Source organism: Pipistrellus kuhlii, unplaced genomic scaffold (genome assembly GCF_014108245.1).
Source record: "Pipistrellus kuhlii isolate mPipKuh1 unplaced genomic scaffold, mPipKuh1.p scaffold_m20_p_30, whole genome shotgun sequence".
Taxonomy (NCBI): Eukaryota; Metazoa; Chordata; class Mammalia; order Chiroptera; family Vespertilionidae; genus Pipistrellus; species Pipistrellus kuhlii.
In genome coordinates this window covers 2,766,517-2,793,865 of record NW_023425530.1, presented here as the reverse complement: position 1 = coordinate 2,793,865, position 27,349 = coordinate 2,766,517, and the positions used below count along the sequence as shown (strand labels likewise).

The window sequence follows — 27,349 nt, the reverse complement described above, 5'->3', positions numbered from 1 at the left end:
CAGGCCCCTGCCAGACCTCTCCCTCCACTCCAGGGGCCGCCTGCGCACCAGCTTCAGGCCAAACCTGCCAAGGTGTTCACACAGCATCTTGGGTAGAGCTGAGTCGGCAGCTGAGATCTGCCTGACTACAAACTGTGGGAGCCCAAGCCACTCCTGGTCGCAGTCTGTGAGTTAGAGTGAAACCCTGGGAGCGAGGGCTGATCAAAATCTCTCCACATAGAGATGGAAACTCCTAAAAGCCCACCTCCCCCTGGCTGGGCTGGGCTGGGCTGGGCTGGGCAGGCAGGTGGGGCGGGGCTGCTGGAGCCTGCAGCCCAGCTCTGGGAAGGGGGCTGCTGTGCTTGCCCTCTATTTGTAGCATTTAAAAAAACAGCTTTTTTATTGCATTTATTAGGGTGACATTGGTTAATAAAATTATATAGGTTTCAGGTGTGCAATTCTATAATACATCATCTGTATATTGTATTGTGTGGTGTAGCATTTTCATCATACAGTAGATTCCATCCATTCACTATACTTTTCTGAGTTGTGCTACATTAAAGTATGTTTTTTGTTAATCCTCGCCTGAGGACATTTTTTCATTGATATTTTTTGAGAGAGTGAAAGGGAGGGGGGAGAGACAGAAAAAGATAAATATTGATGTAAGAGAGATTGATGTTTCTATCTCTCCTTCTCTCTTCCTCTCTGAAATCAATAAAAATAAAAAGCCAAATCACCCTGGCTGGTGTGCTTAGTGATTAGAGCGTCAACCCACACGTGGAAGGGCTGTGGATTCGATTCCCAGTCAAGGGCACGAACCTGGTTGCAGGTTCGATCCCTGGCCCTGGTCAAGGTGTGCCAGAGGCAGCCAATTGATGTGACTCTCTCAGGTCGATGTTTTTCTCTCTCTCCTCGTTCCTTCCCTCCCACTTTCTCTAAAAAAATCACCGGGAAAAAATTCTTGTGTGAAGATTAACAAAAAAATAAAAATAAAAATCTGTATTATTGGTCCTATGGGGATGTTGCTGGCAGAAGCCCAGTAAACTGATGATTATATCCCAGGGCTGTGATCAGATTCAGATTTGACTTTTTTTTAAAGCCCAGCATACATGAACCCAGGGCCTCTCTGGTAAAGGAAAATCAAACAGGACCCAGGGACAAGTGTGGGCAGGGTTAAAATGGTGAGGAGACAGCCCCAGGGATTCTGAGGAGCCAGGCTTCTGGATTGCCAGCAGTCTGAGGTTACTCTTCCATTTTCACCCAGGGTTGGGTAGTAAACCCAGGATCCTCCAGGGTTAGCCCTGCTAGCTGCACGACGGGCAGGGCCCTGGAGACAGCCTCAGGGAATAGAGCGGGGTTCTGAGGTGGTGGAGAGGGAAGCATTGGGAGCTCCCAGCTAGCCCCTTTTGCCTTGATTTGCCCCCATGCCAGGGCTTGCCTGGCCCATGTGAACTCTCATGTTCTGGACTCCCCACACACTGAAGTCAGGTGCATACGCATTGGCTTTAATAGCTAGCACCAGTTTAGCAAGTTCCTCCGCATCTTAGTTTGCTGAGGTCAGGGAGATGCAGGCCTGGGGAGTGAGTGGCTGCTCACAGCCTGGTCTGAAAGCAGTTGAGGCAGGCCTCAGCTGCCTTTGCTTAAAGTAGGCCATGTGTAGGGGTCTGGCTGGACTAAGGATGTTACTCTGGGAGTGCCGACCCCTCTGGTGACTTGCTGGCAATCTTTGGAGTTTCTTGGCTTATAGAAGTGTCACCCTGGTTTCTGCCTTTATCTTCACACGGTGTTCTTCCTCTGTGTGAGCCTGTGTCCAAATTTCCCCCTTTTATAAGGACACCAGTATACTGGATTAAGATCCATCCTGTTGTACTGGCTGGTGTGGCTCAGTTGGTTGGGCATCATCCCATGCACCATTGGGTTGACAGTTTGATTCCAGTCAGGGCACATGCCCAGGTTGCCAGCTTGACCCTTGGTAGAGGTCTTGCAGAAGGCAACTTATTGATGTTTCTCTCTCTCTCTCTCTAAAAAACAACAACAACAACAAGCAAACAAACAAAACCACCTTGAATGTGGCCACACCTCACTGAGTATTCTGCTGCCTCACCGGGGTGCTGTGGTGCTGGCTGTGTCTTGACTTTTCTCTGGAGGATGGTTTCCCAGGGGCCACCCTCCTGGAAGTTCTCAGGCTTCTCCGGCTTGTCCAGAGGGAGCTCTGGTCAGTCTTTCTCAGTGTGCTTTGAGCCACACCTCAGCTGCAGGGCACATGCTGGTCCCTCAGGGAGGACTCTCCCTGGCCCTGATGCTACCCCCAGCTTTGGCCTGCACCACCCATCTCTGGGAAGTCATACAGAACTCTTCCTGGTCTCTTGTTTTGAGCTGTTGCTTTGACCTGTTTGTTTTGTGTGGGCAGGAAATCCTCCTGAGGGATTCCAGAGAATACGCCTGCCCATAGTGAATCTTGGCTCCACACTGACCAGCCGTGTGGCACCGGGCAGATTACAGCCTCTGTTTCAACTTCTTCATCTGTGAAATGGGGACAGTAAGAGCATCTGTTTGGGCTGTAAAACATTCATACAAAATGAGTGCTTGGAAAAGTACCTGGCCACTGTAACTGCTCTACAATGTGATGTTACATAGTTTGTAGTCTGTGTCATGTCAGTAGCACTGCTGTGAACACATGGCAGGTACCCATTAAGTTTTTGTAGGGTAAATGAGTATGTGGGCACATTGAACAGACACAGGCAGCTGTGGTGATTGGCAGTGGCTGCAGCAGTGGGGTGATGGGGCTGGTGCCTTCCCCGGATCAGCCCAGATATCTCCCACAAAGGGAAGCCAGACTGCGGCTTAGGTCCACTCCCAATGAGGAGCGGGCCTAAGTCATCAGTAGGACATCCCCTGAGGGCTCCCAGTATGTGAGAGGGGGCAGGCAGGGCTGATAGACCCCTCCCAGTGCATGAATTTTGTGCACCGGGCCCCTAGTCTATATCATAAAAAGCCTGTGGTCCTGACGCCGTAATGGGATCTTTGGTGTTGGGGGTGCCTTGGGATCTCCCAGGCATGTCTCTTCAGCCTATGGATGGTCGCCAGGAGGTGCATGGAGCACCTCTCGTGGGCTGGGGCTCATGTGGGGCTGGCACAGCAGAGGCGGGGCCCGTGGCTTGTACAAGGCAGGGCTGGGCGCGCACTGGGTTTCTAGTTTCATATAAATGGAATCTCTGTGGTCTTGAGTGTCTGGATTCTCTCACTGAGCATCATGTTTTCATGGTTCACCCACATTGTAACAAGTGTCAGAGCTTTACTCCTTTTTATGGCTGAGTAATATTTTACTGTCTGAATGGACCACTTTGTGTTTATCCATTCGTCCATCAGTGGGTGGACACTGAGTTGCTTCCAGTTTGGGCTGATGTGAATCATGCTGCTATGGGCATAGATGTCAAGTTTTTGTGTGGATGTTTGTTTTCATTTATCAGGGGTATACTAGTATATCTAGGAGAGATATATGGGTCATATAATATGTATTTTATTTTAACATTTTCCCAGATAGTTTTCCAAAGTGATGGCACCATTTTTCATCATCACAAGCAATGCACAGGGATCCAGTTTTTCCTCACCAACATTTATTTTCTGGTTATTTTTAACAATTGCCATCCTAGTGGTCTGATTTTGATTTGCTGGGTCCTAATGATTATTGACACTGAACAGCTTTTTAAGTGTTTATTGGCAATTTATTTATCTTTAGAAAAATTTTCCTTCTGGGAAAGGAGTGGGGTGGTAGGATCATGGACCTCAGAGCCTGCGATCAGGTCTCAGCACTGTCACTTAGCAGCTGTATGTCTTTGAGCCTTGGTTTCTCCATTTGTTGGCCAGTACTGAGAGGGCTCAAGGGATAGTGTGTGTGCTTAGGGGTTGTAAAAGCCATCAGCAAGAATATTTCCAATAACCCTCCAAAAGCATCATTCTTTTTTTTTTTTTTTTTTTAAGAAACAACACAGTGTAACTGTGGTCAGTGCCCAAATACAGAGTCACGCTTTCTTTTTTTTTTTCTTCTTTTTTTTTCTTTTTTTTTTAATATATTTTATTGATTTTGTACAGAGAGGAAGGGAGAGAGATAGTCAGAAACATCGATGAGAGAGAGTCATCGATCAGCTGCCTCTTGCACACCCCCTACTGGGGATATGCCCACAACCAAGGTACATGCCTTTGACCGGAATCGAACCCGGGACCCTTCAGTCCCCAAGCCGACGCTCTATCCATTGAGCCAAACCGGTCTCGGCCAAAAGCATCATTCTTAATGATCTCTGCTTCTGTTGTGGAGCCTGCTTTGCTGGGTCCTCTGCAAAGATAAATTAGTTCATTTTGGGTAGATGAAAATTAGGCACACAGAGAGATGTGGAGGCCAAGCAAAGAAAAAAGAAAGACGGGGCTGGCACTGGCGAGCAGGTGTTCACCTCTTTCCTGTAGCTGTCTCTCGTCCACTGTCTGAAACAGACTTCCTTGTTTTCTTTATTTAAGGAGGAGCCAAGGAAGGTTTGCTTCACCTATGACCTGTTCCTGAACCTGGAGGGCAACCCGCCTGTAAACCACCTGCGCTGTGAGAAGCTCACCTTCAACAACCCCACTGTTGAGTTCCGGTACAAGCTCCTGATGGCTGGCGGGGTGAGTGTGCCGGAGCAGGTGGGCTCTGCCCCTGCTCAACGGATGTATCTTTTCTGTCATGGATCCATCTCTGCTTCCTGAACTGGGAACTTTGGTGCTGGGGGTGCCTTGGGATCTCCCAGGCATGTCTCTTCAGCCTATGGCTGGGCACCTGATACTCAGAGAGGCAGGTTGCACGGGTAGCACCTGGCAGCACTGGATAGGACCCAGGTATCCTGAGTCAGCGCTGGGATGTTGTCAGCTGGGATTGACTAGTTGCTAGTTATCCCTGTAGCTTCATGGTTGGCTGTGATTAATTAGCATCTTCTTCCATAAAATTGGGGGTGGGGGAAGGAATGGGCATGAGACCAGCCTGTCAGTGTGGTGAGGCACTGGAACCAGCTTTTAACCAGATTGGCAAGGCCATGCTAGAGCCCCATCATCTATGGAAATAGCAGTGGCTCTCTGCAGGGTCCTTGATGATGCATGCCACCTGACAGTTCTGTCCTTGTGAGGCCAGATGAAGGTGTCAGCTCTCTGAACCTATATCTCTAGTGAGTTGTGTGGCCAGCATCTTGGTATGATAGCAGAGTGCCAGGAGCATGTGTTAGCTCTTGGAGAATGGGGGTGAGGTGCTTGGTGCTGATGGATGATTGGCTGTGGAGGAGGCAAGACGCTTGGCTGCAGGCTGGACTATGTGTGCTGAGGGAGATGGCAGGTTGAGGACATAGGATATCCTAAAGCCACCTGTTAGTGAACGTTTGCCTTGCTGCCAGTGGTGCCTTCAGTGAAGGATTCAGGTCCAGTCATGAGAGAATGTGTATGTGTGTGTGGCAGGCCCACCTCCCCCGTGAATACAAAGAGTGTGGGCTGAATTTATTTGGATCTAGGGAGAAGTCCTTTTCTCTTCATTTAATTTAGTTGTCTTTTATTAAAAAAAGAAAAAAGAAAAGAAAATTTGAGTAACTTCTGCCATGTCCCTAACAAAAGATTAGTCTGGGATTTGGACCTAGCATGTGATTGCTAATGGAATTTAGTAACAGAACAGGGAGGCATTGGAATCTGTTGACAGACATTTCTCCGGAAGTTTGCCTGTGAGTTCTAAAAGAACCAAGGAAGTGGTGTGGAGTTTCCAGGTTCAGCATTCTCTTCAGCTCTGCCTCTCTACCTTATTTCCAAAATACTTCCCCAAGGTGTTACCCAAAGGTTCTAAAGGCACCTCTCAGGGAGACAGACACTCAGTCAGCACTCCATGGGCCTCTTAGAGCCCCAAGACCGAGGGACCATCCCCCCTGCATCAGGTTTTCTTTGCTCTGAAGAGATGTAGCTTACTATGCATCACCTAACCCTATAAAATGGGAGGGGCAGGGGGGAGGAGGCATGAGGCGTTGAGGGAGAGAGGTTGGGATGGCAGGTCCGCCTTGCAGTTTGGGAAGGGCCAGCCCAGGAGAGAGGAAGGGAAAGGAAGGCCTTCGGGTGGTGGTGTGGTGGGCTCTGGGGGCACTTTTCAGGTTGAGCTTGTCATGAGGGCTGCCCAGAGAACTGGTTGTCTGGTTAGGAACCTTTTTTGTTTCCCTTGGGGGCTTGCTTTGGTTTGAAAGCGGAACAGTGCTCTCGGGTCTTAGGAGCACCCTGGGACCTTTATGGGACAGTTGCTCCTGAGACCTGAGTTGTGGCCCTTGTGTTAGCCAGTCTGGAGCTCTGAGTGTTCTCAGTGGGGCTGGTATTTACCATCTGGTGGCAAATGACCACAGGCTTATCTGTGTTGACATTCGTGCTAGAAGAACTGAAGGACCATACAATCTGTAAGTTGGTGAAAACTGCTTTCCATATTGCCTCTCACTGGGGGGCACATGAGTTTTGTAATTCCTCATATGAGGTTCAGATACTTCCTCGGCGGTGACCAGAATGGCTTGGCCACTTTTCTAAACGGTCAGAGGCCAGCCCTGCTTGTCACTTCAGCATCGAATCTCATCCTTTGCTCCATCAGCGGTGAGTGCCTGTATTTCCAATGAGTGAGGTGTATCCTCATGAAGCCCTGTCCTGCAGGTGGAAGTAGATTCATTTATTCACTTAACTTTTCCCCCCCAAAAAAAAAAGATTGTTAAAGAGAGAAAGATGCAAGGCCTTCACTACATTCTCTTGGCATAGCATCAGAATAGGATGTTCCTGTGAAGAGAGAAATGAAAACAAAGGGAAAAGGCACGGTGTGCAAGGGCATGGACTCAGACTTCTGAGGGAACCTGTCTGTTCTCCCGGTTTAGGCTGTCAGCCGCTTCTCTAACCTTGTGCATTGTCCTTGCTGGCCTTAGATTATGGTTATTTCCCGAGACCTGGTGATCCTTAGCCATGCTGGCCTGGGTCAGGCAGGTTCTGGGCGCTGTGTTATAAGTGAGACGTCTCTGGTGAGCAACTTGGCCCCGAGCCTCACTGCCTCAGAGACAGGGGTGGAGGCTGGAGTGGCATGAAATGCTCTACTGCCATCCTTTCAACTTGGTGTCCCCGTGACCTGACTGGGCATTCCATCCGCCTCCTCAAATGAAAGGTTGAGCTTGTCATGAATCCTAGATGCTCAAGGTTATTAAAGCTGAATGCTTTCTTTTTTACATGACCTTTATTCTTTTGTTCTGTTTTGTTGTCAGCTGGAAGGCTCCTTCTGAGTGGTAGTGTGAGCTTCCAGTGTCTATATTTTGAGAACTTGCCCTCGGGTTTTCTCTTCCTTCAGCAGGCGCCATAGGAGCCTCACTGGACCTGAGCACGTGTTACCAGGAGCACCTCTTGGCAGGAGCCCAGATCCTTCCTCCTCCTAGTAGTTAACAAAGGCAGAGCTCATGTCCTTCTCCTGCAGGCTCCAGCAAGGTGGCTTTTGCAGAGAACTGGGCCCTGCCCCCTTGCAATTACCTCTTGCCTTGGCTTTGCTACTCGCTCCCTGTTTCAGTCAACTTTATTCACCTGAGAGTGGAGGAGTGAGGCTCCCCCAGGAGATTAGGACCCAGTGAAGTCATGATACACACATCCAACAGAAATTGCTTTCTCTGCCACATGCCTTTCCAGAGTGGGTGTCTGCCTGGCTTCTCACCTTCATGCTTCTGGTCTTTCTTACCTGCAGCATGCAGGCCGCTTCGGCCACAGCTGCCTCCTTGTGCTTCTCGCACAAACTGCCAGTCTTCTTAGCAGAGTGCCCTCCTCCCCAAGACTGTGCCTACTGCACCTGGACCCAGCCATCCTTGGACCCTGCTTCTCTTTGCTCTTCACCACGAGCCTGCTTCGCTCTGAGCACTCAGCACCCAGACCTTCAGAGGAAATGCCTGGACTCTTTTGGGAAACTGATGCCCAGGCTCTCCCTGGCCCCCTCCCCCAGAAGGAGGCTTGGACACCTCTAGCTGCACTCCCGCAAACCAACTTTCTCTTGTCCGTCGGATTTCCAGCCTGCCTCCTTGCTCATTGATAACATCTGTCTCTTCTTTATCACTAGGTGATGGTAATGCCCGAAGGAGCAGAAACGGTGTCCAGGCCCAGTCCTGACTACCCCATGTTACCCACAATTCCACTCTCTGCCTTCTCTGACCCCAAGAAGACCAAACCGTCCCACGGCTCCAAGGTTAGTGAGGTGGAAGGCCCAGTCACATGGGAGCACTGGGGCCCAGCAGAGGGTCCTGGGCTCAGGGTGCTCCCTCTGCAGAGCTGGACTCGGTCCCTTGGCATCTTTCTCTTGGAGCTCTCTCTGCTCCCTGTGGCTGCTCTCTGCCACTTAGTCAGAAGGGGCGGCCCCCCCTGGGGTGCATAGAACAGACTGGTAATCACAGCTCTTTACCCTGTTCCTCTTGAGGCCAGAGAGCCTGCCCTGTTCTCCCCCCTCCCTCAGAGACAGTGGGCTTAGGACCACTCCGACAGAACCCCAAGTTAGCCTCACATGGTTGGGAGCCATGGACAGAGTGTTCACTGCAGCTACCACTGTCTACCTTCTCAGGTCTCCTGAGTGCAGCCAGGACACTTTGTCCATCAGGGCTGATGCTTTCTCCCGGCCCATTCCAGGTTTGGCTTCTTTCTTGGGCAAATCTCCACAGAGAAAGCTTACTTGGGGGAAGAGCCAGATAGAACCATGTGGGTGAGTGAGCTGATTTTCCCTAAGAAGAAACATTTTATCATCTTCTCTCAGCCCAGTCAGTGAGTGGCACACTGTCTTCCAGAGACCACTCTCTGAATCGTCCCAGAGTGGCTGCCAGAGCCCTCCTGGTGGTGTCACAACGGAACAGAAACTGAGTGTTTGTCCCGTTCCCCCACAGCCAGCTACACAGCTTCATGTCCCGGAGGCAGGTTTCATCCGGCTCTCAGGGCAGCTGCTTGTCTTTGTGCCACCGACCCCACACGTTTATACACTTCTCAACTTGGCATTTTTCTTGTTTCACTCCTCTGTTGTGTGCCTGGGGCACCCCACATGGGACAGCTTGAGCTCTCAGGCCAAATTTCAGCCTTATTCATCAGCAGTGCTGGAGGAGAGCGACATTACCCAGGCAGGGTCTTTCTGGCACTTTCCCCAGGCCAGTGAGTCTCTGAAATCCTCAGACTCGTCCGATTTAAGCCCTTAAGTATGGAGTGCAGGTCTAAGAGTTGTCCCGATCCAACCTTCTGGCCCATCTTTCCTGAGCCTTATGGACATCAAATGGAAGAGAACTTCTTTCTAGAGATCTTGGCAGTTTCTCTCTCGGCCACTCATTTGTCTGGAAGTCCATGCAACCTAGGAAGGATAGAAATTGTCATTTCTTCTGTATGTGTCGTTTGTAAGTCAACCAAAACCCCATGAAGAGATGCCCTGCAGGTAGTAAGGACACTCTGGTGACCAGTGGAATTGTATCTGTTGGAGTTACTCATGTCCTTTCTCACTGGACCCCTCCGTGTCCCAGAACTTTCTTCAGCCACAAGGGTGGTGTATTTTAGGAGGCTCTTCTGTGGGTTTCTCAGGCAGCACAAGGCAGATTCTTCTCTGCTGGAAGCCTCCTCGCCTGTTGTACTCCCTTCTGAGCCATTAGCCTCACCTGCTCTTCTAGGAGGGTATAACCTGTGTGCTAACCTCTTCCTCCAGATGAGGACCTCCCTTTGGGTACTGGCTGTACCCCCAGATTGGTTCTCTGCTGCCTGGACCCAAAGAGTGATTGCCAGGTCACATGCTCCAGGCAGAGGGGACTGGGAGCGAAGGGCTGGATCATGCAGAGCCTTGCTTGTCAGGGTCTCCAACTTGGAGGCCGCTGGAGAGTCTGGCTTTTGGAGTCCTAGGTGGATTGATCACTGGTGGTGTGTCCCCACCTCATGTCTCCTCAGAGAGTAGCATGGAAGGCAGGAATTGGAGCCCCCTGGGAGAGAGATGGGGCTCTTAAAGGCTCATATTTCGAGGATGGTAGTCCTTTTAGTCCCCACCTCATAGCACCCCTGGACTTTCATACCTGTAGCTTCTCCCTGTCTGACATCAGCCAGTTGGCCTGGATGACCTTTCTCTAAAACTTGGTTCTTAGCTATATTTGCTTCACTGGTGGCTTTGAGAATATGACTGTGAATGATCACATTACTCTCAGAACTCAGTGTGTGGTTTCAGGGACCCTGCTCTCCAGCACCTATACAGGCCTCCAGGTAAAGAGCCACTGCTCAGAAGGTCCTACTTGCTGGGCAGACCCTGGACAGCAGTGGAGGCTTGTCTGACCCCAGGTCTGGGGGATATGGTGGGAACTGTGCTGAGGCCTTTGAAAAATATGTTTATTGGGTGTGCTTTTGCCCCACCTCTTTGGGCTGGAGCCAACTCCTACAGCCTGGGGTGTGTATAGATATTTCAAGAAGAGGCTGGAATCACATTAAGGTCTGCTTCTTGCCTCCCTCTTCAGGGGAGAGATTGTTGGAGAGGGGGGTCCCCAGGGACTGACCCCATTCCACAACCAGCCCCTTTAGATGGTCAGCTGGGGCTTGTGTTATGAGTATCCCTTCCCACTGCCCTGGAGATGGAAGAGCCAGGTCCAGGGCACAGGGCCTGATGTTTTTCCAGGGAGGCAGTAGGAGCCTATGTTCCACACAAGGCTGTCCCTGAACCTTTGACGCTGATGTGGGTTATGGATTTTCAAGAAGACAGTGAACAAGTAGATCTGAGGTGGTCAAGGCTGTACCGCCTGTCCTTGTAGCTCTTTATTGTTAGAGTCTGTCAGGTGGTGTTGGGGAGCAAGAAGTAGAGGCCCTGCTTCTGGGCATTTAGCTGGCTCACCCATCCTCTTGGCACGTAGAGTGAGCTGGTAAAGTGTGGCTGCCTCGGGTGGTGCATGCCACCCTGGAGTCTGGTTGCTGTTGGTTTCCTGGCGAGCTTTGGTCTGGAGAGCTGCTGAGCCCAGCTGTGCACCTGCCTGACTGCGTTGGGGGCAGAGCCCTTGGCAGGTGGGCACCTGTCCAGCAACCCTGGACATGCAGGATGTTGAAGGGGTTTGATAGGGAGGAAGCAAACAAGGTGTCAGACAAGACTTCTACCAAAGGGTAGAAGTTGTGTGTGGGGTGGCTGCAGCCCCCATGACTGAGTGCTTTCTGTCAGCCAGGCCCCTGCACCATCATGGTGAGATAGGTGGTCTTACCCTTGTTCAGAGGAAGTGAACAATGAAGCGCACAGGGTTGGTGTCCCCCGGCCCAGCTTTCCCAGCAGCCTGGAGCAGGGCTGCTTTCTGCCTCTGTTCCTAGCCAGAGTTCCATGACCTGGCTGGTCCACCTTGAACCCTCTGAATTTCCCTGGAAATGTACATGTTATAGAAAAGCCGTCCAGGTGGCTTCAATTCTAAGTCAGGAGTTGTTGGTCCTGCACAACACCCAGAATCCAGCAGACACTCAGTGAGTGCTGACTGTGGATCAAAGAACCATTCTGCCTGGCAAGTCACGCTGGTTTGGGGTGACCAGGCAGGAGGCATACAGGCTTAGTGGTGGGGACAGAAAGGGGCCTGTCTGCTAATGCCCCCAGTGTGGGCTGCAAGGTGTCTGAGCTGGAGGGGGTCTGTGTATCTGTCTTTCTCTGCCTGACTCACTATGCTGTTCTTGAATCCCTCAGGGAAAGTCAGTTCAATTCAGAGGGGAGTCTTAGCCTGTAGTCGCCTGGGACCTGCTGACACATCCTAGTAGTTTAAAGGGAAAGCTCCATTTAAAATTCTTACCTGCTGCCTTACTTTTTTGCTGTTTGGAAGATTTTCTCTTGCTGAGTCTGAATCCAGGTGGATTATACTTTGTAAGGGTGGTAGGGAAAGTGGAGCAGGGCGACCTGAGATGCCGTTTGACTGTGTCTTTCTCCATTCCCGCCTGATATTTTAGGACGCCAGCAGGGAGGGCGGCAAGGCCTGCAAGGCCCATAAGACAGCCAAGGAGCACCGGGAGCGGCCCCGCAAAGACTCGGAGAGCAAAGGCCCCTCCAAGGAGCCAGAGCGTGAGCAGTCCCGGAGTGCCAAGGACGCCTCACGGAAGCTGGTTGAGGGCCGGCCACCCAAGGAGGAGAAGGCCCCGCCACCCAAGGCTGCATTTAAGGAGCCCAAGATGGCCCTGAAGGAGACCAAACTGGAGAGCCTGTCCCCCAAGGGTGGTCCCCCACCACCACCACCGTCCAAGTCTTCCAGCAAGCGGCCAGCTACCACTGACTCACCCAAGCCCAGTGCCAAAAAGCAGAAGAAGAGCAGCTCCAAGGGGTCCAGGAGCGCCCCTAGCACTTCGCCCCGCACCTCATCTTCCTCCTTCTCAGACAAAAAGTCGGCCAAGGACAAGGGTAGCACCAAAGTGGAGAAGATCAAGGCTGAGAATGAGCCCCGGGAGATCAAAAAGCCCCCAGAGGTGGAGGAGTCCAACTCGGAGGACGAGGCTTCCTTCAAGACAGAGGTGAGAAGCCCCCTTCTCCCATCAACACCTGTCTTCTCTGGCTCTTTGAATCCCCTGTCCTTATCAGCTTTTCTGGCTCTTTGCCATCGAAATCCTTGTTAGCCCACACGTTAGACGAGGAGATTGGGATCTCAGGCCCAGAGCTCCCACTTGCTCCTTGTAGCTTTGGGCATACCTGATCACCTCGCTATGCCTCAGTTTCCCCTTCTGTCAAGGATGATAAAGCCTGACTGTGAGGACTCTGTGGAAATGGTGCTTAGGAAGGATAGCTCTGGTAGAACATGATGGTCTGATACCTGGGTTCTGAGCTCTTTACCTTGGGAGCCCCTTGCATGGCCCAGGGTCTTGGTGGCCACTTGGGGATCAGGGTGGGTGATTGTGTCTTACTGTTGTCCCTTCCCCAGCCACCACATGGTTGGCCTAGAAGTTTAATGTTGGCTCCATTCCCAGATGGCCAGTGGAGCCTGAGAGCCCACCACCCCTACCACCCGTCCGCTTCTGCTCAAGCAGCATAGACACAGGGATCTCGAATCAGGAAGGGAAGATGTGTTTTCTAAGCACGGGCCAGCACCCCTCTCTCCGTGAGAGGCTCTGGGCTCCTGCAACAGTGTTTCCAAGTGGTTCTCTGAAGATCCGCTGTGAGAGACCCCTTGAGTCCCAGAGGAGCACATAGCCACCTGCTGACTGTGTGGCCAGACCTTACTGGGGCCTTGGGTGGTAATATCATCTCTGAGACTGTTTGGCATCTGGTGGTCAGAGAACAGGTGTCTGGGTGATGGATGAATGGGTGGATAAATGAGGAGTGACCCCCTTATCTGAGGAACCGCCCCCATGCTCGGTGACCTGTGCTGTTTCCAGATCTCCGTCACTCCCAGAGGCTGAAGTCTGCCTGCAGCATTGCTCCTGGGGTCTCACTGGGGCTTTGAAAGTGGCTCCGGAGATGAAGCTAGAGTTGCTGTTTTGTGAGAGCAACACCATGTCATGAGCATGTGGCTTCCAGGGGTACCCCATGGGAGGCAACAGCATTAGGGGTGACAATTTGGTTCATGGTTAACTGCACCCACTGGCTTAGGGACATACATGGGGCAGATCATTCTACACACCTGGCGCTCCTCACAGCCAGGAGACAGTGAACCTAAGGTGGCAGGACTTGGAACATCTCTTATTTAGAAGCCTCCTGGCCATTGAGGGCCATTTCAGAATCCTGCTGAGCTGCTACACATTCTTTGGGTGCTCAGCAGCACCCTGGTCTATCATCTGTCGTCTGTCTGCTCAGCATCTGGAGCTCTGGGCAGGTGCCTTTCCCTCTTTTCCATCCTAGATGCTTCCAGGTGAGACCTTTTTGTACCCAAGGCTGGTCTATTTTCATTGGGTAAGAGACGGAGGGCACCCCTGATGTCCCACATGTCCATGCTGATGCCTGGCTGTGATCATTGGGACACTGTGTGGGAAACCTCTCTCCCCCCATTTCCCCTTGCTCCCCCTCCCCCAGCACTATTGCTGAGAGCGGGCTGAATGTTTGGTATCTATGGCCATGGATACTTCAGACCCGAGGCTGTAGTTTTGTGGAAGCCTGGGGGGTTTCTCCTGGCTGGAGCAGTGTATCCCAGCCCTGAGAGACTTCTGAACGACAAGCCTTAGCCACTCAAGGTCCATGCAGGGCACCAACAGGGTGCCCATGGCTCCCTAGGGCTGTGGGACAGTGACTCAGTGACATTTCCCAACCCTAGGATCTTGGCGAGACACAGATATCTATGGTGGAGGAGCGAGACAGCCTTCCATAGCCAGGCCTCCCAGCCTCTCTCCACCATCTCAGGCTACCCACTCGGAGGCAGGTGGGGCACCACCACTGGAGAGCTCTGGCATTGCAGGGAACCTGAGTTGCCTCCTCCTGCTTAGTCGAGAGGGGATCCAGGTGCTCCTTGTCTGAGTCTCTGGGCCATGCCCCCAGCTCTTCCAGCTGCTTCTCTGTGGTCTCATTGGCCCGCAGGGTCCTTTCAAGGGGCCAGGAGTGCTGGGAGCCCACCGGCCCCTCTGTCCCCTGCTGGACATGACATGTGGCTGAGCAGCGACACTCACCAGCAGTGCTCATGACCCTTTGTGGACTTTCAAGCGCACACCTCCAGGCACTTTGGGCCGAAATAATTTCTCTCCCTTGGATTTGTGTGGAAGGAAAAGGGGCAAGAATCTGAGGTTGGCTGACTTGCTCGCCACCCTCCACCCCACACAGGTCCTGGAGCCACCTGTCATGGCACCTGCTTTCCCAGCCTGCTGCCCTGAACCTACACACTTGGTCCAGCTCCTTACCTGGCCCAGCTGTTTTTGTCAACCTTATGCACCCTGTTGCTCATGCCCTCAGCCCAAGGGGTCGGTCCAAATTCTCTGCCCTGGATGGCAGAGGTACAATGGGCATTGGCCTGCATGCCAGCTGGCACAATACTTAGCTGGGGCCGCAAGGCAGCTTTTAAAGAAAATAATTTTTTTTTTTTTTTAATGATTTCAGAGGGGAAGGGAGAGGAAGAGATAGAAACATCAATGATGAGAAAATCATTAATCGGCTGCCTCCTGCATGCCCCACAATAGGGATCGAACACACAACCCAGTCATGTGCCCCGACCAGGAATCAAACCGTGACCTCCTGGTTCATAGGTTCATGCTTACTCACTGAACCACTTTGGCTGGGCTGCGAGGCAGCTTTTACAGATGGGGGAACTGAGGCTTTAAAGCCAGGGCTGCCTTGGCCAGTTGGTGACAAAGCCAGGGTCAGAACCAGGACCCCTGACCCAGAATAAAACTCAGGGATCTGAATGCTAGAGGACCACTTGTGCCCAGGCCCATTGCTGAGGTTTGGGGTTGTCACATGGTCTGTCACAGTGGGCAGTGGTTGATGGTAATCCAGGATTCTCCATGTGAAGGAGTGTTAGTGGAGGGGGGTGGTAATCAGCAGATGCATGGAGCAGGTGCTGAGGTAAAGTATAAAGAAGAGGCCCCTTAAGTCTTCGGGTGACAGTGTTTTGTCTCTAGGTGGCCTGATTACTCTCCGGGTCTATTGAGTGAGCAAAGACTTGTGCCTTCCTAGGTCTCCTCTATAGCCTGGGAGCTGCCCTCAACCCCCAGACCGTCAGGAGGGACTTTCCTGATCCCTTAGGGGTCCAGGACTCCTTTCCTAGGGCCTCCTCTCACATGGCACATGCCAGGACTAAGCAAACACTGTTAGGTTTGTCTGCCTGTTTCCTGTCCCTTCTCTTGAAATGGGGAGGTGCCCAGAGGTGGCTGGTCCCAGCACTCAAAGGTATTCCATTCCTCCAATGGTCCTCCCCAAAGCAAGAGGGCTAGACAACCCCCAGCCCGAGGACAGGCTTGCTGGGGGTGAGGCAGTCTCCCACATATGTGGGGTGCTCCGGGCCAGGCTAGACTCTTGGAGCTGTGAACTTTGCCCTTTTGCCCTTCAGAGTCTGTGCCATAGACCTATGGCTTGCTCTGTTACGTGCACCTTCAGAACTGCCTGTTGGCAGAAACCTAGGCCCCTGTTCTAGCTTAGTGCTCCATACAGCAAGGCCAGAGGCCCCTTCCCTTCAGGGGTCTGAAGTGACCAGTTCCTTTACACCCAGGAAGGTGCAACCCCCAGTCATCTTACCCCATGTATCTTAGGGCCTGGTGGCCTTATTTTGTTTTTTTACTGCCCCCTAATGGCTGAGTCAGGGTGGAAGGTTGCAGGAAGAAGAGGGGGGTGTGACCTGGTTGAGTCCACCCTGTCCTCAACTGCTTGTCACCTGGCACATTCATCATTACCTCAGGTCACCTGGTGGGTGATGGCAGCTTGTGGCAGGGGGACAGAGATAGCTTTTTGTCATCACTCAGCCTTGGGACACAAGGGGCAGAATGAGAAGCTTGGTCTCTGCACTCACTTTTCCTGTTCCAGATCTTTCCTCTGTTCCCTGTGGCACTACAGCGCCAATCGCCAGCTCTTGATCTCATAGGAGGAAGGCAGGGCCCACAAACAGATGTGCCCCGCCACCCCCCTTTCATGGACAGCATGGTTCCCTGTTCTCCTGCTGAGGTGCATGGGGAAACCAGTGACTTGATGAAAGCTTCTCCTGAAACTACTAGAAGTTTAAAGATCCTCAGTGAGAAAAGATGGGCCATTGCATTTGAAATGCAAACCTGGGGCTGGATGCCTACGGACCCCAGGAAGCCATGTTCTCAGGAGTGTATGCAGGGGTCCTCCTGCATGCCTTGAGCCTGGCACCTTTGTCACCTTTTGAGTGTGTATCTGGGGGAAGACTCAGCTGGGTGTCACTGCTGCCAGGGCGCATTTCTTGTCCACTCCTTTTCCTTGGACTGAAAGATTATTCTTTTCTTTCCCCACTGACCCCCGTTTTGGGATGAAGTCCGCCCAGTCGAGCCCATCCAACTCCAGCTCCAGCTCCGACTCCAGTTCAGATTCGGATTTTGAGCCATCTCAGAACCACAGTCAAGGTGGGTGATGACAAAAGAAAGAGGATGTTTCTGTGGCTTCCTGCTGTGGGAGCAGCTCTGACTCCACCTGGCTGGTGGGGTTCTAGGTTTGTTATCCTACCACAGGGGGACTCACTCCATGCCTGAGCTTCAGCTGCTGCCGCTGCCAGAAAAACCCATTGGTACCTTACCCCAAGGGAACGGGTGATGAGGAGGCCTAGAGTGAGGGGGGAGGTGGAGATGATGGGGGAGGCTGGAGGGAGGGAAATGAGGGATGGAGGCATGGCAAGAGCCGCAGGTCTGAGCAGAACACTGGCATTTCTTCAGTGTTCTAGTACTACTGCTTACCCAGACTAGGCTCCCAGATATCCACATTTATAAGTTGTAGAACCTCAGGGAGTGTATTAAAAAGAAAAGCTGAAACAGTTCACCTGACTGCCAGCCAGGTGTAGGAAATATTACTTGTTCTGTGACCTTCCCGAGGCCTCACGACACACTGTATGATGAGGGCTTGGAGATGTGCGATGAGGTGCTTATGGGCCCCTTTCTGATTTGGGCCCTATCCATAGCCAGACACGCTCCTCACCAGCTCCTCCCAGAGGGAGGCCGGCATCAGCTCCTTTGCTAGCCCTCGCACCCTGTCCCATTATAGGACAGCTCCTGGATGAGGGCAGGAATGCTTTGCTCCTACAGTGGGTCTGGCTGGCACTCGGTCTGCATTTCTGCCTTTTCCCTGCAGGACCCCTGGGAATGGGGAGGCTGTTGTGGGGGAAGAGAGCATAAAGCCCACTTGGCTGTTCAGATCAGGGAGGGCCTTCCTCAGGTGCCTGGCCACTCCCAGCCTGCAGGACACAGGTGTGTGAGGAGGGCATGGAATCCACCAGCCCTGAGAACCCTGCTACTCGCCCGCAAACCGGAAGCACTTCTTCTGGTGGATTGGGCTGATGGTCTCCTCCCCACACAGCCTGGAATCCTTTTTCTTGGGTTGCAGAAAGCTGAGGAGAAGAGTGTATTGGGAGAGAGGGGGGTATTTCTGACCTGGAATGTAGATGTGCAATTGCTGAGGGGTCTGGGGGATGGGGTGCTGGAAGTGCACACTCTCCAAGGGTTATCTTTGGAGAAGGGAGGGGGAACCTGCTGAAGTGGCATCATGTGACCAAGGTAATTAAGGGCTTTGTGTCCCACTGTTGCCTTGGTAACAGGAATATAAACCAAAGATTCCTCTGTAGGGGACTGGAACCGAGTGCCTCTGGAGAAAGGGGAGGACAGTGGGCTGGGAACAGCGGAGGGGTTGCTGAGGCACTGGGCAGGCCTGTGTAGGGGCACAGTCTTGTGGGGCATCCTGTGGCCTCAGGCTCTGGCCGCCTTGTCCTCCCGCCAAGGCTGGCTGCTCCTGGCTCCAGGCAGAGGCTCTGATCCTGGTGCTGGGAGCAGAGGAGGGCTGCTCCTTTGGCTTTGGCAATGGACAGGCCTTGTGATTCTGTCTCAGGCCAGGGGCCAGAGGCCTCCGAGCAGGGCCAGGAAGGTAGGGTATGGGGAAGCCAGAGGGTCCTTTAGGTAGAGGGTAGCCTTGAGGACAGTCCTTGGAGATGAGTGGCAGGCCCCACATGGTCAGAGGGACTTCTAAGTGGGTTTGTGTGGGTGCATTTTGGGGATTGTGGTGTCAAGAAGCTCATGTGGCCCTGGAAGTGGAGGGGACTCTGCAAGGACCCAGACAGAGCCCTAAACCCCTCCTTCTTTATCCCTCCTCCCTTCCTTGCCACCCTCCCCAGGACCCCTGCGCTCCATGGTGGAGGACCTGCAATCTGAGGAGTCTGACGAGGATGACTCTTCATCGGGCGAGGAGGCTGCCGGCAAGACAAATGCAGGGAGAGATTCCAGGTGCCTGGGCCAGTGGGGGGTTAGGGGGGAAGGTGGGGGACTCTGGCAGCTCTGCTGGGCTTATGGGGCCTTGAGGAGGTGTTGCTAGGACAGAAGTATTTCTGGGGTGCAAGCAAAGGAAGCATCAGAGCCTACTGGGCAATGCTCTGCCTAGGGGTCTCACAGTCTCTCCTTGGGTATCTGAAGTGGAGGGGTCTTAGGTGGCTTCCTTCCTCCTGTCATAGAAGGTGTGGGCTGCCTGGCGGGAAGGGTTGGGATGTTGAGGGAGAGAAAAGTCCAGGCACCATCTGAGAAGTGAGGAAAGGCTGTACCCAGCAGCCCTAGGGCCAGTCCTGATCTGAGGCGGCGGCGGCGGTGGGGGTGGGGGTGGGGGTGGGGTAGGGGATGGGCTGGTTTCTTTGTTCTCAGGTCTCGAGATCTTTTCCCTCTTCCCTACTTGTGTGGCATAGGACAAACTCAGAAATGTCCTGTGGACACCCCAGACCCTTAGAGTATGCACTTTGAGGATGGCTGTGCATTCTCGGCCTCTTGTGCAGAGCAAATGCCAACCTTGATCTCAGGCCCAAGGAAAGGGCAGACTCAGGGGTCAGCAGCCCGGTCGGGCCCAGATTCAACACCTGCTCCAGGACTCAGCAACTCAGTAAGCCAGGCCAGTCACCCAGTCTACACCCACCAGGCACAGGGCCGCCTAACAGGTGATTGCAGGCAGTCCGTGTCAGTAGAGCTGATTAACCCACCACCTGAGAGCGTGGCTGTGGAGGGCTTTGTGACGATTTAGCTGGGGAGGGGCCCATGGAGACTGCCAGTGTCCCAGGACAGGATTAACAGCCACAGCTCCTGCCTCTTTGGTGCTGGCAACATTCGGTGTGGAGTCCTCCTGCTGGACACCAGGTGCAGTGGTGCAGGGACCAACTGTGTGGAGGCACCTGGGCGTCCTTTTGCAGGGGCAGACGTGGAAGGCCTGGGTGGGGCTTTCCTGGACACCAAGGGAGCCGGACGTCTATTTTCAGGGAAGGGGCCGCACAGATCTTACATTGGCGCTGCAGCTGGTTGAGAGGCGCTGGCCAAGTCCCATCTCATCCTATTCTGCTCCCTGGGGAGGCCCGCAGTCTTCATGGCTTCCAGCTGCCACCTGGTGGACCTGGGAAGACGGGGACTCGTGGGGTGTGCAGGGCAGTGGGGCCAGGCCTAGGTCTGGGCATCGAGGAGTCACCACCTGCCTTCCCACTGGAGTGATTCAGCTGGGAAGTTGGGGGCGGGGGGGGGGAAGGTCTGGGTCTCAGGAGAGCAGGGGCCCTGAGGCCCTGCTGCCTACAGTGGGAGAAGTGTACCTGAGGAAATGTACTTGACCTTGGGGGGAATAAGACAGGAGCCCCTAAAGCTCAGGCTCTGTGTTCCTGGCATCTCCTGGCACTGCTTTCACAGTGAGGTGTCTTAGATAGGAGAAGGGGCAGGCAGGGCTTCCTGTGCTGCAGATGTGGAGGAGCAGTTGTCCATGTCCTCCATGCTGGATCAAGCCCACAGTGTCTGTGAAGGACTGGGATCCCAGTGGGAGCCTCTCCCCAGGGAGGTCCTCAGAGGAGCAGGCCATTCCCAGCTGGGGATGGGGCTGCAGAGGAATTTGCTCCCTCTTCAGCCCCTCACTGTGCTGTGAGAAATTCTAGAAAAAGCTGGAAGGACTGGACCAACCTGTGCTATCTAGACTGAAACCGTGAGAGAGAATTGTGACTCTAAAGAGAGGGCTTTTCAGTTCTAGCTAGCCTGGGCGTTTGAACTTGGAGTAGCCACACCCTTGCCTCCTAAGGCAGTAGTGACCATTTGTTGCTGTGCGTCTACTCCTCCCCTGTGCACTACTGCCGGGACCTCATTTTATGGGTGAGGAGATGGAGGTGGAGGCTGAGGACTCGCCCAGGGCCCTGCCTCCCGGGAGTTTTGGAATTGAACCACCGCCAGACACATTGTGTTCAGAGCCGCACCCAGGTTGGAGCACCTCAATGTCACTGAGGAAGGCTGGCATCCAAAGTGCTCAGGCGAAGGTGGAAACTGCGTTCCCCTCAGCGCACAAGCAGGCTGCCCCTGGCCGCAGGAGGAGAACCCAGCACCATGCCCCATCCTTCCAGTGCAGGGTGTCCGTCTGGTGTGCTGGCCCTGGGACACCTGCATCATGGGACGTGCCTCTTAGCTTGCACACCTGTGGCTCTGGGTTCTTTGCCCTTTGAAGGTGGCATCAGCACATTCTTTAAGTCTGTAGTGGCTGCCTAGAGCCAAGTGAGGTTTAGGGGCCACACTCTTCGCCCACAGGGAGGGGTGTCCCATGGTCAGGTGAGTCTGGGTCAGGCACAGGGCCTGCAGCAGCAGGTGGTGGAGGCCTGACAGAGCATCGTGTTCCTTGTTCAGGTTGAGCTTCAGCGACAGCGACAGTGACAACAGTGCCGACTCCTGCCTCCCCAGTCGAGAGCCCCCTGCCCCCAAGAAGCCACCTCCACCCAACAGCAAGGTGAGTCCGGAGGGCACTGGTGGGCAGGTCGCCATCACGTTCTAGAGGCAGGGCTGAGGGCCGGGCCGCCATTATTGTTCCTTGGCCTGGATTGTCCACAGGTCCCCGCAGAGAGCGGCTTTGCTCACCCCCAGGTCCGAGGTGTGTCTGCTCCCCAGGATGGGCTTCCCTTAGAGACGGAGGCCTGAGGAAGGGGGGCAGGTGGGCCTGGGGAGGTGGGAGAGCCTTTGGGGGGCTGGGGAGAGGCATGGGTAAGAGCTGAGAGCACAGACCCGGGTTTGTCCTGCAGGCGTCAGGCCGGAGGAGCCCCGAGTCCTGCAGCAAGCCTGAGAAGATCCTCAAGAGGGGCACCTATGACAAGGTGGGGGGCTCGGGTGGGGTGGGGGTAACCCCGGGGCTCCACAATTGAACGGGTCAGCCCAGGTGTGCCGAGGTGCTGGCCCCAGGAGCATCAGACCCACCTACGTCCCGGGTTCCCAGCTGCGATGGGCTTCCTCAGGCTGGGCAGTTGGAAGGGCAGAGGCCTCCTGCTGAGTGCCTGTCTGCCACCCCCAGGCCTACACGGATGAGCTGGTGGAGCTGCACCGGAGGCTGATGGCCCTGCGGGAGCGCAACGTGCTGCAGCAGGTACTAGGACGGAGCCCGCCCTGCCCTCAGTTCTGGGACGGGGGTGCCTGTAAGGCCTGCAGGCTGCTAGAACCCCTTGCTGCATCCCCAAGGAGCCTCCTCCTTCTCCTCTTCTTTCTCTTCCTTGGGGGTCTGCTGGAGGGTGGGGGACACCCCAGCCCAACTTCCTATCTCCTGAAGCCACCTTGCCACCTCCTTCCAGATCGTGAACCTGATCGAGGAGACTGGCCACTTCAATGTCACCAACACCACCTTTGACTTTGACCTCTTCTCCCTGGATGAGACCACCGTGCGTAAGCTGCAGAGCTACCTGGAGGCCGTGGCCACATGACCCTGGGCCGGGTGCCGGGCCCCTGTCATCAGGGTCCCGGGAGGCCACATCCGGACCCCGCCTGCCTTTCTCTCTCTCAACTCACTCGCCCGCAGCACTGCCTTAGTGACCGCCCTGTCCTCGGCCCTCACGGCCAGCTGCACTTTCCTCGTTGGCTCCCGGCCTGCCCTCCCCACCAGCTCACCGGGAGCCCTGGGCCTGAGGGGGCCAGGCGGGCACTGCTGCTGCTCCCTGATATTCAGGGGCCGTCACCTGGGTTCCCCTTGTGTTGAAGGCAGCACGGGGGCTCATTCCTGTATAAGGGAAGAAATGTGCCCGGCGGTGGGAGCCTTGCTCCATGGTGGGATGTGGGGCCTGGTGTCACTGGCCAGACCTCCAAACGGTTCAGACACACCGCACCCCAGGACCTCAGAGGGTCCAGCTGCTCCAAGCCAGGCCTCGGCTCGTCCTCCATGTGAGCCGGTGCAGCCCCTCTTGGCTCTCACTGTGCTGGGACTCCATGCTGTATAGTTGTCTCTATTATATATGTATGTATGCACTGTAGGTACCAGAGCGGTTCTGGGTGTGCATTTCTGTGGCAGCAGTGCACGTGGGGGGTGGGGGGTGAGGTGGGACTTGTAGGTTAAGATGTCTCCACTGGTCTTGTCATTGGACTAGAGGCCGAGCCGGAGTGCCCACTGGCCTTCTCCAAGCGCAGGGAGGATCCCCCTCAGTGGTACCAGGGCTCCTCGTCCTCCTCCTGGGACTCAAAAGGCACAGCCTGGGGCCTGTGAACACTACGATGGACAGTAGGCCCTCAGGCACCTGGTCAGACTGACAGCTGTCTCCAGGAGCAGACCTCCCGGCTGCAGGCAGCTGCAGGCCACCACTGGTAACGGTGCCCAGCCTCGGCCTCTCCTCTCCTTTCTTCCATAGGATCCTCTTCCTCCTCTCTGTTGATCGAGTCTTCAAACTTTGAAAAAATGAGCTTTTGCCAAATAAGACGTGATAGTTTGTGGAGTATTTTCTAGGAGCGTGAGAACGCAGAGCCAGCTCCTCATGCCTGGGCCCCGCTGGTAGCAGGCCCTCCTGGGCACACCTGTCTCTCTCTCGGTTTGGGCTTAGCCCTCCGACACTTGCCGTTCACACTTGTCCAGAGCCCCGAGACTCAATTCCTCGAATGCCTGAGATTCTCTACGGTCCAGGCTGGTTCCTCCTCCATCTGACCCACCTTCCAGGGTCAGAATGCCCTTACGGAGTCAGCCACCTTGGGTGGGGCTCCTGATAGCCCGTTTGCTCAGCCTCTGTCCTCCCAGACCTTGACTCAAGGGTCCTCCAGTTCCCCCCAACTTTTGCCCTAAATAACATGTGAGGAAAAGTACGGGGGGTCCAGAGATGGGATCACCTTCTCTCTAACTGACTGTCAGCCCCTCTCCCCAGTTTCTCGGTTCTGATGTGGGGAGCACCATGCTCCTCTGTGACCCCTGATTCTCATGTCTGTGCTCTGATTCCGTCTGTCAGGCAGACCTTGAACACTCCCTGGTGATCCCCACTCCAAGGCTCCATGAATTCCAGCCTTCCTGGTGAGATCCCCAGAACTCTCGGGGAAAAAATCCCGAGAACTTTACAGGAAACCGTCGTGACTCCTCGCCATTCACTCAGATTCTCTCCTGACCCCACTGCCTTGAGGTATTGAGAAGAGGTCAGGCCTGCGTGGCAGGCTCCGTGCTGTCACTATCCCCTTCTCCTGCCAGGCCAGCAATACTCCAAAATGGGCGCCATTCTCCTCTGGAAACTCTTCAAGGTATTGGACGGAAGGAACTGGCTGATACGGGCTGCTCAAAAGGCAGCAGCTCTCTGGCCCTCTGCACAGAGGCTGCAGGGGTCACAGGCAGGAGCCTCAGCTCAAGGGCACTAGTCTTTCTCTGAGGACCTGCTGGAAAGGGCTGCAGGCTTCACACGGCTGCCAAGGCAGCCCTCTGTTTGGAGCCTGGTTCACCAGAGGCAGCTGGAGAAAGGCTCTCTGGTTCACCCTCAGTATCAGCAGCATCTGGCCCTTTCAGCTGTTTCCAGGGCCTTCGGAAGCACCGATCCATTTCTCAGTTACCTCCTCTGGCCAGAAGGCCTCCAGTGCTGTCCTCTGGAGCTGCGCTGGGCCCAGTGCTGGCCCATGACCACCTAATAGACATCCAGGCAGCCAGGGCCCTGACCGCAGCATCCCCAGCTGCTCCCCTACTCGCCCCCCAGCTGCCTGGCAGCTGGGCCCACGGGCTCTGGGACGCTTCCATAGGAAGGGGCAGGCACTTTGTGATTGCCACGTGTTTAGTGTTAAGCCCCCTACCCCAGTGCAAAGCTCTGTGTTTTGCTATCTCCTGAACAAAATGTAAACCAACTCCTGAAAGCAAAAGGTATCGAATACCTTTCTTACCCATAAGGGTTTTTACAAAGATTGTGTCTCACTAGGAACTAGGACACTTATCAGCCTGAGACCAACTCCTGGATAAAAGGAATAAGGAGAATTGTGTTTGTAATAAGTTACAGGATTGTTTCTGTCCTGGATTTTAAACTTTTTTGTTAAATTGTGAAATTATGGAGGAATTTTATAGAAAAAAAGTGAAATAAAGTCAGATGGGAAAGCAGACCTCTGAGTCTGTTTGGTTCCTCCTGTTTTGGAGTTGGTGGGTGGGAGAGACACCAAATACCATGGGCCCTTTGTCCCCTCTAGTGCCAGGAAGAGGTGAGAGGGCTGGGGCCCAGCCTGTGGGCAGCAGGAGGGAGGACAGAGTATGAGCAGGTTGGCATCCTGGAGGAATAGAGGTGGTGCCACCAGAAATCTAGGAGGGACAGATGGCAGAGAACTTGGTCTCGGGTCTTGCTGTCAATGTTGTGTTCTCTCCTTGGATGCTGGCAGCAAGCTTGGGGTTTCAAAAAGCAAGCCTGACTTCAGAAGATAAATGGAAGGGTTGGTGGGTGGGTGGATAGGTGGGTGATAGGAAGCTAGACAGAGGGAAAATGTGGGCAATTTTTGGCTGGATGCTGGGCTGCCCACCTGCCAGTTTGTGTATGGTGTGTTTTTCCAGCTTGATCCCCTTTTGGGGTATACAGGAGGCACGGTCACTGGTTCTCATCGTAAATGATGTCAGCTAGTGGATGGGCTGGAGCTGCTGGCAGAAGTGATAGTGACATTAGTCACGTGTCCCGAGGCTCTCCTGTGCCTGCATTGATCTGGCATGTTTAAGGGTGAGGGGTCAGGTAGCTCCTGAACCAGCAACCCCAAGCCCAGCTCCCTGGGCCGGGGCTCAGCCTCATCAACCATGTCACTCTCACTTGCCTCTGGGGACCCGGAAGCCCCATCTCCACGGTTCAGAGGAGAAAACAGGCTCATCTGTGAGAGACTTGCCACCTAGAGGCCAGGTGCTCAGACTCGGGTCCATCTGCCATCCCTGCAGCAGGCTTGCCCCTTCTCCGGATGCTGGCACTGAGTGACCAGGTGCCTCTCTTCTCCCAGCCTCCATTTCCCCAGGACAACAGCCCCATCTCAGGCTGCCACGAGGCTCACAGGCAGCCCTGAGGTGCCTTCCGCCTGAGCAGGGCATCCTGGCCCACCAGCACGACGTAGTGGACGTTGGGATTACTTCACCCGCTGCTCAATGGGGTCTGGAAGCCTGTCACCAGGCTCCTGTGGAGGTACGGGGCAGAGGATACTGTCCCAGGGCAGCACCCTTTGCAGGGTTGGGGTTCCTGAAACCCCTGGCTGCCCCTCGCTGCCCGGAGACCTCAGAAATGAGCCAAAGCAGACAAAGTCACCCCCTCCAAGCTGGACTTCAGCCCTGCCTCTTCCTCATTGTGTGCACAACCGGGACCACTGTCCATACAGCCCAGCCAGGCCCAGCCAGAGGCAGAGAGCTCGGGCCCTGTCCTCCTCACCCCTGGCATTGCCCAGACGTCAAGGAGTTTGTCCAGGAAACCCGGGTCCCCTTGTGCATCCAGCGTGGAGATCAGCCCCACGAAGATGTTCTGGCTCCAAGTGTGGGTGTCCCCCCTGTGGGTGCCAGGGAGAGATTCCCCACGGCTGGGGGCAGTGGGCAGGGAGGGACCCAGCCAAATGCAGAGCCCTCTTCTCCCATCCACACAATTGTGCAGATCCTAGGCCTTCTTTGTCTGTTAGCTCCTAGAGTTCCTCCGATCCAAAGTAAGGGGAAGACAGGGGAAGAAACAGGCATGGACCCCCCGGGGAGGAGGAGCCTGGCCAACCCCAACTCAGAGCCTGGCTCTTGAGCACATGGACGCACAACACCCAGTCACTGGTCGGCCAGAGACAAGGCAAGCCATGGGTAAACTTGACACCTTTGGGGCAGAGTAGTGAGAACAGTTAATACAACACAAGTGAGAATGAGGGGTCTACCACTCTGCTTATCTCCATGGGAACTGAAGTTTCCTACCGAGGTACCTAGACAGCAGTCTGCATCTTTCTCCCCAGGGTGGAGACTCTAGATGGGGCCTTAGAGCTGGTCTCGCCAACACCCAGAACACCCGCCCTGCGTGGACTGAATTGTGTCTCCCCAAACTCGCATGTGAAGCCCTATCCCCTGTGAGATGGCACTTGGAGGTGATTCGGTTTAGATGAAATCCTGAGGATGGACTAGGTGGCACAGTGGGAGGACACGGAGGCGTGGCTGCTCCGAGGCGGAAGAGGGCCTCTGGAACTGGACACCGCGGTGGCAGGCACCTGGATCCCAGACCTCCAGCCCCTGAGCTGTGAGGCATACGTTTCTGTGGCTTAAGCCCCCTTCTGGTACTTTGTGTGGCGGTCCGCGCTAAGAATTACTTCCGAGGGCAAGGACCAGGCTCGTCTTGCTGCCCAACCCCTAGCACAGGACGAGCTCCACATTCCCACTCAGATACACCCTGAAGGAATAAACCAGTGACCTAAGGAATGAATGGGTCCCCGAAAGGCCTCGTTATGTGGCTGGCTTCCCATCTGCTTACCCTGCTTACCTGGAGCTGTGTGATCTTGTGTGGATCCATCTGTTCTGGGAGCAGAGAGGGCTGTCTGGCTGCTGAGCTCCAGGCCCCACGCGAAA

General features: G+C 54.3%; 1 protein-coding gene across 6 annotated transcripts in view; it reads left to right on the top strand.

Annotated features, from left to right (window-relative positions):
• MLLT1 (MLLT1 super elongation complex subunit) overlaps positions 1-24,906 on the top strand; it is a 67,265-nt gene extending 42,359 nt beyond the window's left edge. For 3 of the 6 annotated variants that reach the window (XM_036459543.2, XM_036459540.2, XM_036459544.2), the window contains 9 exons: positions 4,492-4,635; positions 8,090-8,215; positions 11,938-12,492; positions 16,884-16,971; positions 18,723-18,831; positions 21,229-21,328; positions 21,618-21,689; positions 21,884-21,955; positions 22,158-24,906. In XM_036459543.2, coding sequence (XP_036315436.1) covers positions 4,492-4,635; positions 8,090-8,215; positions 11,938-12,492; positions 16,884-16,971; positions 18,723-18,831; positions 21,229-21,328; positions 21,618-21,689; positions 21,884-21,955; positions 22,158-22,286 — 1,395 coding nt within the window. In that variant the 3' untranslated portion in view covers positions 22,287-24,906. Of the gene's footprint in view, positions 1-4,491; positions 4,636-8,089; positions 8,216-11,937; positions 12,493-16,883; positions 16,972-18,722; positions 18,832-21,228; positions 21,329-21,617; positions 21,690-21,883; positions 21,995-22,153 lie in introns of all 6 variants that reach the window. The other 3 variants (XM_045589156.1, XM_045589158.1, XM_045589157.1) reach the window with 3 other exon arrangements.
• Positions 24,907-27,349: the final 2,443 nt, after the last annotated feature.